A 15,622-nucleotide genomic window follows, 5' to 3' on the forward strand; every position below is an offset into this window, starting at 1 on the left:
TAGATCCCTTGGATTCCTCTATTCCTTCATTAGTTCAGTCTTCCCTCACTATCTCTCTGTGTATAGATCCCTTGGATTCTTCTGTTCCTTCATTAGCTCAGTCTTCCCTCACTATCTCTCTGTGTATAGATCTCCTGGATTCTTCTATTCCTTCATTATCTCAGTTTTCCCTCACTATCTCTCTGTGTATAGATCTCCTGGATTCTTCTATTCCTTCATTAGCACAGTCTTCCCTCACTATCTCTCTGTGTATAGATCTCCTGGATTCTTCTATTCCTTCATTAGCGCAGTCTTCCCTCACTATCTCTCTGTGTATAGATCTCCTGGATTCTTCTATTCTTCATTAGCTCAGTCTTCCCTCACTATCTCTCTGTGTATAGATCTCCTGGATTCTTCTATTCCTTCATTAGCTCCGTCTTCCCTCACTATCTTTCTGTGTATAGATCCCCTGGATTCTTCTATTCCTTCATTAGCTCAGTCTTCCTTCACTATCTCTGTGTATAGATCTCCTGGATTCTTCTGTTTCTTCATTGGTTCAGTCTTCCCTCACTATCTCTCTGTGTATAGATCTCCTGGATTCTTCTATTCCTTCATTAGCTCAGTCTTCCCTCACTATCTCTCTGTGTATAGATCTCCTGGATTCTTCTATTCCTTCATTAGATCAGTCTTCCCTCACTATCTCTCTGTGTATAGATCCCCTGGATTCTTCTCTTCCTTCATTAGATCAGTCTTCCCTCACTATCTCTCTGTGTATAGATCTCCTGGATTCTTCTATTCCTTCATTAGCTCAGTCTTCCCTCACTATCTCTCTGGGTATAGATCTCCTATATTCTTATATTCCTTCATTAGCTCAGTCTTCCCTCACTATCTCTCTGTGTATAGATCTCCTGGATTCTTCTATTCCTTCATTAGCTCAGTCTTCCCTCACTATCTCTGTGTGTGTGTATAGATCTCCTGGATTCTTCTGTTACTTCATTAGATCAGTCTTCCCTCACTATCTCTCTGTGTATAGATCTCCTGGATTCTTCTGTTCCTTCATTAGCTCAGTCTTCCCTCACTATCTCTCTGTGTATAGATCTCCTGGATTCTTCTATTCCTTCATTAGCTCAGTCTTCCCTCACTATCTCTCTGTGTATAGATCTCCTGGATTCTTCTATTCCTTCATTAGCTCAGTCTTCCCTCACTATCTCTCTGGGTATAGATCCCCTGGATTCTTCTGTTCCTTCATTAGCTCAGTCTTCCCTCACTATCTCTGTGTATAGATCTCCTGGATTCTTCTATTCCTTCATTAGCTCAGTCTTCCCTCACTATCTCTCTGTGTATAGATCTCCTGGATTCCTCTATTCCTTCATTAGCTCAGTCTTCCCTCACTATCTCTCTGTGTATAGATCTCCTGGATTCTTCTATTCCTTCATTAGCTCAGTCTTCCCTCACTATCTCTCTGTGTATAGATCCCCTGGATTCTTCTATTCCTTCATTAGCTCAGTCTTCCCTCACTATCTCTCTGTGTATAGATCTCCTGGATTCTTCTATTCCTTCATTAGCTCAGTCTTCCCTCACTATCTCTCTGTGTATAGAGCTCCTGGATTCTTCTATTCCTTCATTAGCTCGGTCTTCCCTCACTATCTCTCTGTGTATAGATCTCCTGGATTCTTCTATTCTTCATTAGCTCAGTCTTCCCTCACTATCTCTCTGTGTATAGATCTCCTGGATTCTTCTATTCCTTCATTAGCTCAGTCTTCCCTCACTATCTCTCTGTGTATAGATCTCCTGGATTCTTCTATTCCTTCATTAGCTCAGTCTTCCCTCACTATCTCTCTGTGTATAGATCTCCTGGATTCTTCTATTCCTTCATTAGCTCAGTCTTCCCTCACTATCTCTCTGTGTATAGATCCCCTGGATTCTTCTATTCCTTCATTAGCTCAGTCTTCCCTCACTATCTCTCTGTGTATAGATCTCCTGGATTCTTCTATTCCTTCATTAGCTCAGTCTTCCCTCACTATCTTTCTGTGTATAGATCCCCTGGATTCTTCTATTCCTTCATTACCTCAGTCTTCCTTCACTATCTCTGTGTATAGATCTCCTGGATTCTTCTGTTTCTTCATTGGTTCAGTCTTCCCTCACTATCTCTCTGTGTATAGATCTCCTGGATTCTTCTATTCCTTCATTAGCTCAGTCTTCCCTCACTATCTCTCTGTGTATAGATCTCCTGGATTCTTCTATTCCTTCATTAGCTCAGTCTTCCCTCACTATCTCTCTGTGTATAGATCTCCTGGATTCTTCTATTCCTTCATTAGCTCAGTCTTCCCTCACTATCTCTCTGGGTATAGATCTCCTATATTCTTCTATTCCTTCATTAGCTCAGTCTTCCCTCACTATCTCTGTGTATAGATCTCCTGGATTCTTCTATTCCTTCATTAGCTCAGTCTTCCCTCACTATCTCTCTGTGTATAGATCTCCTGGATTCTTCTATTCCTTCATTAGCTCAGTCTTCCCTCACTATCTCTCTGTGTATAGATCTCCTGGATTCTTCTATTCCTTCATTAGCTCAGTCTTCCCTCACTATCTCTCTGTGTATAGATCTCCTGGATTCTTCTGTTTCTTCATTGGTTCAGTCTTCCCTCACTATCTCTGTGTATAGATCTCCTGGATTCTTCTAATCCTTCATTAGCTCAGTCTTCCCTCACTGTCTCTCTGTGTATAGATCTCCTGGATTCTTCTATTCCTTCATTAGCTCAGTCTTCCCTCACTATCTCTCTGTGTATAGATCTCCTGGATTCTTCTCTTCCTTCATTAGCTCAGTCCTCCCTCACTATCTCTCTGTGTATAGATCTCCTGGATTCTTCTGTTCCTTCATTAGCTCAGTCTTCCCTCACTATCTCCCTGTGTATAGATCTCCTGGATTCTTCTATTCCTTCGTTAGCTCAGTCTTCCCTTACTATCTCTCTGTGTATAGATCTCCTGGATTCTTCTATTCATTCATTAGATCAGTCTTCCCTCACTATCCCTCTGTGTATAGATCTCCTGGATTCTTCTATTCCTTCATTAGCTCAGTCTTCCCTCACTATCTCTCTGTGTATAGATCTCCTGGATTCTTCTATTCCTTCATTAGCTCAGTCTTCCCTCACTATCTCTGTGTATAGATCTCCTGGATTCTTCTATTCCTTCATTAGCTCAGTCTTCCCTTACTATCTCTCTGTGTATAGATCTCCTGGATTCTTCTATTCCTTCATTGGTTCAGTTTTCCCTCACTATCTCTGTGTATAGATCTCCTGGATTCTTCTGTTTCTTCATTGGTTCAGTCTTCCCTCACTATCTCTCTGTGTATAGATCTCCTGGATTCTTCTCTTCCTTCATTAGCTCAGTCTTCCCTCATTATCTCTCTGTGTATAGATCTCCTGGATTCTTCTCTTCCTTCATTAGATCAGTCTTCCCTCACTATCTCTCTGTGTATAGATCTCCTGGATTCTTCTGTTTCTTCATTGGTTCAGTCTTCCCTCACTATCTCTCTGGGTATAGATCTCCTGGATTCTTCTATTCCTTCATTAGATCAGTCTTCCCTCACTATCTCTCTGTGTATAGATCTCCTGGATTCTTCTGTTTCTTCATTGGTTCAGTCTTCCCTCACTATCTCTCTGTGTATAGATCTCCTGGATTCTTCTGTTTCTTCATTGGTTCAGTCTTCCCTCACTATCTCTCTGTGTATAGATCTCCTGGATTCTTCTATTCCTTCATTGGCTCAGTCTTCCCTCACTATCTCTCTGTGTATAGATCTCCTGGATTCTTCTATTCCTTCATTGGCTCAGTCTTCCCTCACGATCTCTCTGTGTATAGATCTCCTGGATTCTTCTATTCCTTCATTAGCTCAGTCTTCCCTCACTATCTCTCTGGGTATAGATTTCCTATATTCTTATATTCCTTCATTAGCTCAGTCTTCCCTCACTATCTCTCTGTGTATAGATCCCCTGGATTCTTCTGTTCCTTCATTAGCTCAGTCTTCCTTCACTATCTCTGTGTATAGATCTCCTGGATTCTTCTATTCCTTCATTAGCTCAGTCTTTCCTCACTATCTCTGTGTATAGATCCCCTGGATTCTTCTATTCCTTCATCAGATCAGTCTTCCCTCACTATCTCTCTGTGTATAGATCTCCTGGATTCCTCTATTCCTTCATTAGCGCAGTCTTCCCTCACTATCTCTCTGTGTATAGATCTCCTGGATTCTTCTATTCCTTCATTAGCTCAGTCTTCCCTCACTATCTCTGTGTATAGATCTCCTGGATTCTTCTATTCCTTCATTAGCTCAGTCTTCCCTTACTATCTCTCTGTGTATAGATCCCCTGGATTCTTCTATTCCTTCATTAGCTCAGTCTTCCCTTACTATCTCTCTGTGTATAGATCTCCTGGATTCTTCTATTCCTTCATTAGCTCAGTCTTCCCTCACTATCTCTGTGTATAGATCTCCTGGATTCTTCTATTCCTTCATTAGATCAGTCTTCTCTCACTATCTCTCTGTGTATAGCTCTCCTGGATTCTTCTATTCCTTCATTAGCTCAGTCTTCCCTCACTATCTCTCTGTGTATAGATCTCCTGGATTCTTCTATTCCTTCATTGGTTCAGTTTTCCCTCACTATCTCTCTGTGTATAGATCTCCTGGATTCTTCTGTTTCTTCATTGGTTCAGTCTTCCCTCACTATCTCTCTGTGTATAGATCTCCTGGATTCTTCTATTCCTTCATTAGCTCAGTCTTCCCTCACTATCTCTCTGTGTATAGATCTCCTGGATTCTTCTATTCCTTCATTAGCTCAGTCTTCCCTCACTATCTCTCTGTGTATAGATCTCCTGGATTCTTCTATTCCTTCATTGGTTCAGTTTTCCCTCACTATCTCTGTGTATAGATCTCCTGGATTCTTCTCTTCCTTCATTAGCTCAGTCTTCCCTCACTATCTCTCTGTGTATAGATCTCCTGGATTCTTCTCTTCCTTCATTAGATCAGTCTTCCCTCACTATCTCTCTGTGTATAGATCTCCTGGATTCTTCTATTCCTTCATTGGTTCAGTCTTCCCTCACTATCTCTCTGGGTATAGATCTCCTGGATTCTTCTATTCCTTCATTAGATCAGTCTTCCCTCACTATCTCTCTGTGTATAGATCTCCTGGATTCTTCTGTTTCTTCATTGGTTCAGTCTTCCCTCACTATCTCTCTGTGTATAGATCTCCTGGATTCTTCTGTTTCTTCATTGGTTCAGTCTTCCCTCACTATCTCTCTGTGTATAGATCTCCTGGATTCTTCTATTCCTTCATTGGCTCAGTCTTCCCTCACTATCTCTCTGTGTATAGATCTCCTGGATTCTTCTATTCCTTCATTGGCTCAGTCTTCCCTCACTATCTCTCTGTGTATAGATCTCCTGGATTCTTCTATTCCTTCATTGGCTCAGTCTTCCCTCACTATCTCTCTGTGTATAGATCTCCTGGATTCTTCTGTTTCTTCATTGGTTCAGTCTTCCCTCACTATCTGTGTATAGATCTCCTGGATTCTTCTGTTTCTTCATTGGTTCAGTCTTCCCTCACTATCTCTCTGTGTATAGATCTCCTGGATTCTTCTGTTTCTTCATTGGTTCAGTCTTCCCTCACTATCTCTCTGTGTATAGATCTCCTGGATTCTTCTATTCCTTCATTAGCTCAGTCTTCCCTCACTATCTCTCTGTGTATAGATCTCCTGGATTCTTCTATTCCTTCATTAGCACAGTCTTCCTTCACTATCTCTGTGTATAGATCTCCTGGATTCTTCTGTTTCTTCATTGGTTCAGTCTTCCCTCACTATCTCTCTGTGTATAGATCTCCTGGATTCTTCTATTCCTTCATTAGATCAGTCTTCCCTCACTATCTCTCTGTGTATAGATCTCCTGGATTCTTCTATTCCTTCATTGGCTCAGTCTTCCCTCACTATCTCTCTGTGTATAGATCTCCTGGATTCTTCTATTCCTTCATTGGCTCAGTCTTCCCTCACTATCTCTCTGTGTATAGATCTCCTGGATTCTTCTATTCCTTCATTAGCTCAGTCTTCCCTCACTATCTCTCTGTGTATAGATCTCCTGGATTCTTCTATTCCTTCATTGGCTCAGTCTTCCCTCACTATCTCTCTGTGTATAGATCTCCTGGATTCTTCTGTTTCTTCATTGGCTCAGTCTTCCCTCACTATCTCTCTGTGTATAGATCTCCTGGATTCTTCTGTTTCTTCATTGGTTCAGTCTTCCCTCACTATCTCTCTGGTTTTTAGCCGGGATTCTCCTGTTCCTTTGATTGCGTGGCCCTTGCATACTGCATTATATTCTTACCCATGGGTCCGATTCATCAAAGTAAATTCCCCAGAACCTTTTCAGAAATCGGGAAGTTGGGCAATTTTTGTGACTTTTATCATTTTTGTGCCGTCTTCCGTAATATGCTTTTCTGCTGCGGGATGGAGACATGGCACCTGCACTGGTCGTCTTCATGATGGGCTGTCAGGAGCTGGGAGTGTAATGGTACAATGTGTGGGGAGCTCTCGGCCGTACTGTGCCCCCTCTCCGGGCATCACTGCCCCTCACCCTGTGCGCAGCCTCCTGATGTTTGCAGGGAGCTCTGCTATGAATTATCAGGAGCGGCTGCAGCTCCAAGGCCTCAAACATAAGAATGAGATGTGTGAATTATTCATCCCGAGCGCCTGCAGCCGCCTGACTGTAACCAGAGCCGGGGGTGAGGAGAGGTCAGAGCCGCCCTGGGTGATAGGCTCCGAACCCCTCGCCCTGGTAGCACTGATCGTGTGAGCTGCGCCCGCGGTATCAATTGTGCCCCTCACCAGAGGAATCTCACCGTAATCTTTGTCTCTGCTTCGTCATTCTTACAGGCGGACGCCCGCTCCCTCGCCTCTGACCCTGACAGGCGGACGCCCGCTCCCTCGCCTCTGACCCTGACAGGCGGACGCCCGCTCCCTCGCCTCTGACCCTGACAGGCGGACGCCCGCTCCCTCGCCTCTGACCCTGACAGGCGGACGCCCGCTCCCTCGCCTCTGACCCTGACAGGCGGGCGCCCGCTCCCTCGCCTCTGACCCTGACAGGCGGGCGCCCGCTCCCTCGCCTCTGACCCTGACAGGCGGGCGCCCGCTCCCCCGCCTCTGACCCTGACAGGCGGGCGCCCGCTCCCCCGCCTCTGACCCTGACAGGCGGGCGCCCGCTCCCCCGCCTCTGACCCTGACAGGCGGGCGCCTCAAAAAAGCAAGGTCAGAGGCGAGGGAGCGGGTGCCCGCCTTTCAGGGTCAGAGGCGGGGGAGCGGGCGCCCGCTCCCTCGCCTCTGACCTTGCTTTTTCGAGGTGCCAGGTCATGTCCCCTTTTTGTTTTTTCTTTTGACCTCTCAGTGCGCCCTGCCGTGTCCAGTTTGACCCTGCCCTTTCGATGCGCCCGGCCGTGTCCCCTTTTTGTTTTTTTTCCCCTAACGTCTCGGTGAACCCGGCCGTGTCGCCTCTGCTCCTCAACTCTTTTTGTGTCCCGGCCAACCCGGCCGCGTCGCCTTTTTGCCTCGGCCTCTCGGGGCGCCCGGCCGTGTCGCCTTTTTGCCCCTGACCTCTGGGTGCACCCGGCCGTGTCGCCTCTGCCTCCGACCTCTGGGTACGCTCGGCCGTGTCTCCTTTTTGCCCCCGACCTCTGGGTGCGCCTGGCAGTGTCTCATCTGCCCCTGACCTCTTGGGGCGCCCGGCCATGTCGCCTTTTTGCCTCGGCCTCTCGGGGCGCCCGGCCGCGTCGCCTTTTTGCCCCGGCCTCTCGGGGCACCCGGCCGTGTCGCCTCTGCCCCCGACCTCTGGGTACGCTCGGCCGTGTCTCCTTTTTGCCCTCGACCACTCGGTGCGCCTGGCAGTGTCTCATCTGCCCCTGACCTCTTGGGGCACCCGGCCGTGCCGCCTTTTTGCCTCGGCCTCTCGGGGCGCCCGGCCGTGTCGCCTTTTTGCCTCGGCCTCTCGGGGCACCCGGCCGTGTCACCTTTTTGCCTCGGCCTCTCGGGGCGCCTGTCTGTGTCCTTGACGGTGACCGCAGCGCTGGGCGCGTATCTCCGTACAATTTTCCAGTCTGTGTTTCGGATGCAGTTGCTCGGCGGTGGTGTCGCGTTACCTGTCAGTATCGAGTTCTCTGAATATCTGGACAGGTAAACCTGACGGGGAGGGCATTGTCCTGTACGAGCTGCGGAGCCACTGAGAGGCAGCGTCTCCTCCTGCGCTCCCCCGGATTATTAGGGCGCAGACGCCGGTCGCCATGTCGCATGCCCGCCGCACACACTAGGACTTCACCTGGACTATGAGCGGCTCTAAGTGCAAAGTTCCTTTTCCCTCAGGGGTGACGATAAACTGGCTGGAACCAAAGAGCCTCCTGCCCGAGCCCCTGGAGAATGGCGAAGCCCCCGGCTTCCTGGCCGAGGAGAGTAAGGAGCCGGACCTGCTGATTGAGACGCCGGGGGAGCCGGAGAGCGGCCAGCTGTGCAGGGTAAGCGCCAACATGACGCTCCCCGGGAGCATGGTACTAATGGGGGGCAGGGCTGCAGGAGCATGGTACTAATGGGGGGAAGGGTGCACCTCACATAACAGTCCACCATCGGCCCAGGGCAGCTTCATGGAGAGGACAGAACGATAGTCTGTGCATATCCGATTATACATAGAGACCCCCACAGACTAAAGTGTGTGGGGTCCCGCCATACACTGTGCACTGGACTAATAGAGGACCCCGGGGCTGATGGGCAAGAGGGTCCCTGCATTTGCTGAAAGTCTTAGTAAATCTCATTGTGATGATGGGGTCACCCTCCCCTGGTCCAGGACATCGGGTTGTCAGTAGGTGGCTGCAGTCATGTGTTAGGTGGTGATGTCTGTGGGGGGGTTGTCTGGCTGTCACCATGGTAACAAGTTTCATCTGATCAGTTTTCCTGTCCCCATCCTGGGGGTCCCGCGCTCATGCCTGTCGTTTGAGGAGCATGTGACCCTATAATTTTGTATTGGGGATATTGTGTAGTTTTGGGGAGCATGTAACCCTATATTATTGTATTGGGGATGCTGTGTAGTTTTGGGGAGCATGTGACCCTATATTCTTGTATTGGGGATATTGTGTAGTTTTGGGGAGCACTGTGACCCTATATTCTTGTATTGGGGGTGCAGTCTTCTCCGTCACCCTTCCACCTGTCTTTCTCTCAGGACCCTGTGGACATTGGCCCGGAGGAGGAGGAGGAGGACCTGTGCGAGCTGGCGGAGGATGACCTGGGGGCGGTGGAGGAGCAGCGCAGCGTCATCCTGCACCTCCTGTCCCAGCTGAAGCTCGGCATGGACCTCACACGGGTCAGTTCACCACCCCTGGCCCAGACGTGGTCAGCGGAGACTGCAGGTTCTTACTGTCGGTTTCTTCCAGGTGGTCCTCCCCACCTTCATCCTGGAGAAGCGGTCGCTCCTGGAGATGTATGCAGACTTCCTCTCCCACCCCGACCTCTTCCTGTCCATCAGCGGGGGGCTCACCCCTGAAGCTCGCATGCTGCGCTTTGTGGAGTATTACCTCACCTCCTTCCATGAAGGACGCAAGGGCGCCCTGGCCAAGAAGCCATACAACCCCATCATCGGGGAGACCTTCCACTGCTCCTGGCGGGTCCCCAAACAGTGTGTGCTGCCCCCCCAAACCTCAGAGACTGTGGTGGAGGAGCCGGACCAGGCGCCAGCTCCGGAGGACCCCACAGACAAGGAGAAGGACTGCTACTCCGTCAGGTTTGTGGCTGAGCAGGTCTCCCACCACCCGCCGGTCTCAGGATTCTACGCCGAGTGTCCAGAACGCAAAATGTGCGTCAACACCCACGTGTGGACCAAGAGCAAGTTCATGGGGATGTCCATCGGAGTCACCATGGTGGGAGAAGGTGAGTGGGGGCCTTGGGCTCCAACGGGCCAGAGCGCAAATCTGTCACTATAGCAACAAGAGCCCTGCCCCCGAAATACAACATATACGGGTCCTGTATGGCTCGGGGCGTCCCATACAGTATATACGGGTCCTGTAGGGCTCGGGGCATCCCATACAGTATATATGGGTCCTGTATGGCTCGGGGCGTCCCACACAGTATATACGGGTCCTGTAGGGCTCGGGGCGTCCCATACAATATATACGGGTTCTGTACGGCTCGGGCGTCCCATACAGTATATACGGGTCCTGTACGGCTCGGGGCGTCCCATACAGTATATACGGGTCCTGTACGGCTCGGGGCGTCCCATACAGTATATACGGGTTCTGTACGGCTCGGGGCGTCCCATACAGTATATACGGGTCCTGTACGGCTCGGGGTGTCCCATACAGTATATACGGGTTCTGTACGGCTCGGGGCGTCCCATACAGTATGTACGGGTTCTGTACGGCTCGGGGCGTCCCATACAGTATATACGGGTCCTGTACGGCTCGGGGTGTCCCATACAGTATATACGGGTCCTGTACGGCTCGGGGTGTCCCATACAGTATATACGGGTCATGTACGGCTCGGGGTGTCCCATACAGTATATACGGGTCCTGTACGGTTCGGTGCGTCCCATACAGTATATACGGGTCCTGTAGGGCTCGGAGCGTCCCATACAGTATATACGGGTCCTGTACGGCTCGGGGCGTCCCATACAGTATATACGGGTCCTGTACGGCTCGGGGCGTCCCATACAGTATATACGGGTCCTGTGCGGCTCGGTGCGTCCCATACAGTATATACGGGTCCTGTATGGCTCGGGGTGTCCCATACAGTATATACGGGTCCTGTGCGGCTCGGTGCGTCCCATACAGTATATACGGGTCCTGTACGGCTCGGGGTGTCCCATACAGTATATACGGGTTCTGTACGGCTCGGGGTGTCCCATACAGTATATACGGGTCCTGTACGGCTTGGTACGTCCCATACAGTATATACGGGTCCTGTACGGCTTGGTACGTCCCATACAGTATATACGGGTCCTGTACGGCTCGGTACGTCCCATACAGTATATACGGGTTCTGCACCAGCAGAATAGTGAGTGCAGCTCTGGAGTAGAGCATAATCCAGGATGTACAGTGCCATGTAAAAGTTTGTGCACCCCTGGTCAAATGTCCTGTTCTTGTGAACAGTTTAGCGAGTTGGAGATGAAATGACCTATAAGAGGTGGAAGGTTCCGGCGTTGACGCATTTACTTGGTATTTTAATGGAAAAAATACTAATCTTTTACATTTTAAAAATTACAGAAAGGAAAATGGGCAGTGCAAAAGTTTTGACACCTTTGGAGATTTGTGTGCTCAGATAACTGTGACCAAGGTTTCAGACCTTAAAGGGACCTGTCACCATGTTTGTCCCCTATAAGCTGCAGGCACCACCAGTGGCCCCTATATACTGCGTTCTACAGTCCTGTATACAGTTAGGACCAGAAATCTTTGGCCAGTGACACATTTTTGGCGAGTTGGGCTCTGCATGCCACCACATTGGATTTGAAATGAAACCTCTACAACAGAATTCAAGTGCAGATTGTAACGTTTAAATTGAAGGTTTGAACAAAAATATCTGATAGAAATTGTAGGAATTGTCACATTTCTTTACAAACACTCCACATTTTAGGAGGTCAAAAGTAATTGGACAAATAAACCAAACCCAAACAAAATATTTTTATTTTCAATATTTTGTTGCGAATCCTTTGGAGGCAATCACTGCCTTAAGTCTGGAACCCATGGACATCACCAAACGCTGGGTTTCCTTCTTAATGCTTTGCCAGGCCTTTACAGCCACAGCCTTCAGGTCTTGCTTGTTTGTGGGTCTTTCCGTCTTAAGTCTGGATTTGAGCAAGTGAAATGCATGCTCAATTGGGTTAAGATCTGGTGATTGACTTGGCCATTGCAGAATGTTCCACTTTTTTGCACTCATGAACTCCTGGGTAGCTTTGGCTGTATGCTTGGGGTCATTGTCCATCTGTACTATGAAGCGCCGTCCGATCAACTTTGCAGCATTTGGCTGAATCTGGGCTGAAAGTATATCCCGGTACACTTCAGAATTCATCCGGCTACTCTTGTCTGCTGTTATGTCATCAATAAACACAAATGACCCAGTGCCATTGAAAGCCATGCATGCCCATGCCATCACGTTGCCTCCACCATGTTTTACAGAGGATGTGGTGTGCCTTGGATCATGTGCCGTTCCCTTTCTTCTCCAGACTTTTTTCTTCCCATCATTCTGGTACAGGTTGATCTTTGTCTCATCTGTCCATAGAATACTTTTCCAGAACTGAGCTGGCTTCATGAGGTGTTTTTCAGCAAATGTAACTCTGGCCTGTCTATTTTTGGAATTGATGAATGGTTTGCATCTAGATGTGAACCCTTTGTATTTACTTTCATGGAGTCTTCTCTTTACTGGTGACTTAGAGACAGATACACCTACTTCACTGAGAGTGTTCTGGACTTCAGTTGATGTTGTGAACGGGTTCTTCTTCACCAAAGAAAGTATGCGGCGATCATCCACCACTGTTGTCATCCGTGGACGCCCAGGCCTTTTTGAGTTCCCAAGCTCACCAGTCAATTCCTTTTTTCTCAGAATGTACCCGACTGTTGATTTTGATACTTCAAGCATGTCTGCTATCTCTCTGATGGATTTTTTCTTTTTTTCAGCCTCAGGATGTTCTGCTTCACCTCAATTGAGAGTTCCTTAGACCGCATGTTGTCTGGTCACAGCAACGCTTCCAAATGCAAAACCACACACCTGTAATCAACCCCAGACCTTTTAAATACATCATTGATTACAGGTTAACGAGGGAGACGCCTTCAGAGTTAATTGCAGCCCTTAGAGTCCCTTGTCCAATTACTTTTGGTCCCTTGAAAAAGAGGAGGCTATGCATTACAGAGCTATGATTCCTAAACCCTTTCTCCGATTTGGATGTGAAAACTCTCATATTGCAGCTGGGAGTGTGCACTTTCAGTCCATATTATATATATAATTGTATTTCTGAACATGTTTTTGTAAACAGCTAAAATAACAAAACTTGTGTCACTGTCCAAATATTTCTGGTCCTGACTGTATAAGAGCCCAGGCCTCTGTATAATATACAAACTCCTTTATTATACTCACCTGTGGCCGTTCTCTGACCTTTCCTCGCGCCTGCGCATTATAGTACTTCATACTGCCCTCAGCGGGACAGAGAAGTGCGCAGGAGCGCAATGTCGGCCTCTGTGTGGATGGCGTAGGACGCGTCATCAACATGTAGCAGGGAAGGAGGACGCCAATTGCAAGGATAGAGGCCGAGACCGGTGACGCCCATCGGGGCCGAGACTGGCGACGCCCGTCGGGGCCGCTCCCAAGCGAGTATAATAAAAGCTGTTTTTATGTTATACAGAGCGGCCTGGGCTCTTATACACAGTGTACTAGAACGCAGTATATCAGGGCTCAGTGGTGATGGCCACAGCTTATAGGGGACAAATCTGGTGACAGGTTCCCTTTAATTATCCTGTTAGGGTTATGGCTTGTTCACTATCATCATTAGGAAAGGCCGGTGATGCAAATTTCATAGTTTATAAAATCTCAGCCTCTAACCTTGTGCCAAAAAAATAGCAGCCATGGGTTCTTCTGAGCAGCTGCCTAGCACTCTGAAAATGGTGGAGGCAAACAAAGCAGGAGAAGGTTCTAAGAAGATAGCAAAGCATTTAAGTTGCCCTTTCCTCAGACAGAAATGTAATTAAGAAATGGCCGTTACCAGGAATAGTGGAGGTGAAGATCAGGTGTGGAAAACCAAGCTAAATGTCTGTGAGAGCTGCTGGTAGGATTGCTAGAGACAAGTCAGAACCCCTGACTGACTGCTAAAGACCTTCTGGAAGATTCAGCAGACTCTGGAGTTGTGGTACATTGTTCTACTGTTCAGAGACACCTGCACAAATATGGCCTTCATGAAAGAGTCATCAGAAGAAAACCTCTCCTGCGTCCTCACCATAAAATTCAGCATCAGAAGAATGCAAAAGATCCACACAAGCCTGATGTATCCTGAAAACAAGTCCTGGGGACAGATGAGGGTAAAAAGAACTCTATGGCCACAATGATCAAAGGTATGTGTGGAGAAGAAAGGGCACAGGATATCAGGAAAAGAACATCTCACCAACCATTAAGCATGGGGGTGGATCAATCATGCTTCAGGGTTATGTTGCAGCCAATGAGATGGGGAACATTTCACAGGTAGAGGGAAGAATGGAGTCTATGAAATTTCAACAAATTCATGATGTAAATGGAACACCATCTGTAAAAAAGCTGAAGGTGAAAACAAGAGAATAGAGGAGAATAGATGATGGCTTCTATAAATGGATAACAATCCTAAACACAAGTCAAAATAGACGACCTCAAAAGGCGCAAGCTGACGGTTTTACAATGACCTCACAGTCCCCTGATCTGAACATCATTGAAAATCTGTGACCAGACCTCAAAAGAGCAGTGCATGAAAGACGAGCCAAGAATCACACAGAACTGGAAGACTTCTCCGAGGAAGAGCAGTGCATGCAAGACAAGCCAGGAATCTCACAGAACTGGAAGACTTCTGCAAGGAAGAACAGAGCATGCAAGACAAGCCAGGAATCTCACAGAACTGGAAGACTTCTGCAAGGAAGAACAGAGCATGCAAGACAAGCCAGGAATCTCACAGAACTGGAAGACTTCTCCAAGGAAGAGCAGTGCATGCAAGACAAGCCAGGAATAATTATTATTATTTTTATTTTATTGTTATTAGCGCCATTTATTCTATGGCGCTTTACATGTGAGGGGGTATACACAATAGGGACAAGTACAATAATCATAAACAATACAAGGCACAGACTGGTACAGGAGGAGAGAGGTCCCTGCCTGCGAGGGCTCACCGTCTACAAGGGATAGGTGAGGATACAGTAGGTGAGGGTAGAGCTGATTGTGCGGCACTGTATCAGATTGAGGGTTACGGCAGTTTGTAGGCTTGTCGGAAGAGGTGGGTCTTCAGGTTCCTTTAGAAGCTTGTCAAGGTAGGCGAGAGTCTGATATGCTGAGGTAGAGCGTTCCAGAGTATGGGGGAGGCACGGGAGAAATCTTGTACGCAATTGTGGGAAGAGGAGATGGAGATCTTGTGAAGATCGAAGGTTACGTGCAGGTAGGTACCGGGAGACTAGGTCACAGATGTAGGGAGGAGACAGATTGTGGATGGCTTTGTATGTCATGGTTAGGGTTTTGAACTGGAGTCGTTGGGCAATGTGAAGCCAGTGAAGGGATTGCCAGAGAGGAGAGGTCGGGGAGTAGCGGGGGGAAGAGGTGGATTAGCCGGGCACCATAGTTTAGAATAGATTGTAGGGGTGTGAAACTGTTAGAAGGGAGGCCACAGAGCAGGAGGTTGCAATAATCCATGCGGTAGATGATGAGGGCATGCACTAGGGATTTTGCAGCTTCTTGGGAAAGGAATGTACGGATCCAAGAAATATTTTTGAGTTGGAGGCGGCAGGAGGTGAAGAGGGCTTGGATGTGTGGCTTGAAAGAGAGATCAGAGTCTAGGATTACTCCCAGGCAGCGAGCACGTGGGACTGGGGAAAGTGAGCAGCCATTGATATTAATGGATATGTCAGGTGGGGGGGTTGAGTGATTAGGA

General features: G+C 48.0%; 1 protein-coding gene across 1 annotated transcript in view; it reads left to right on the forward strand.

The window, feature by feature from the left end:
* OSBPL11 (oxysterol binding protein like 11) overlaps positions 1-15,622 on the forward strand; it is a 50,580-nt gene that overhangs the window by 23,459 nt on the left and 11,499 nt on the right. The window contains 3 exon segments of the mRNA XM_075316984.1: positions 8,359-8,507; positions 9,206-9,346; positions 9,417-9,909. Of these exon segments, the coding sequence (XP_075173099.1) occupies positions 8,359-8,507; positions 9,206-9,346; positions 9,417-9,909 (783 nt within the window).

Source organism: Anomaloglossus baeobatrachus, chromosome 7 (genome assembly GCF_048569485.1).
Source record: "Anomaloglossus baeobatrachus isolate aAnoBae1 chromosome 7, aAnoBae1.hap1, whole genome shotgun sequence".
NCBI lineage: Eukaryota > Metazoa > Chordata > Amphibia > Anura > Aromobatidae > Anomaloglossus > Anomaloglossus baeobatrachus.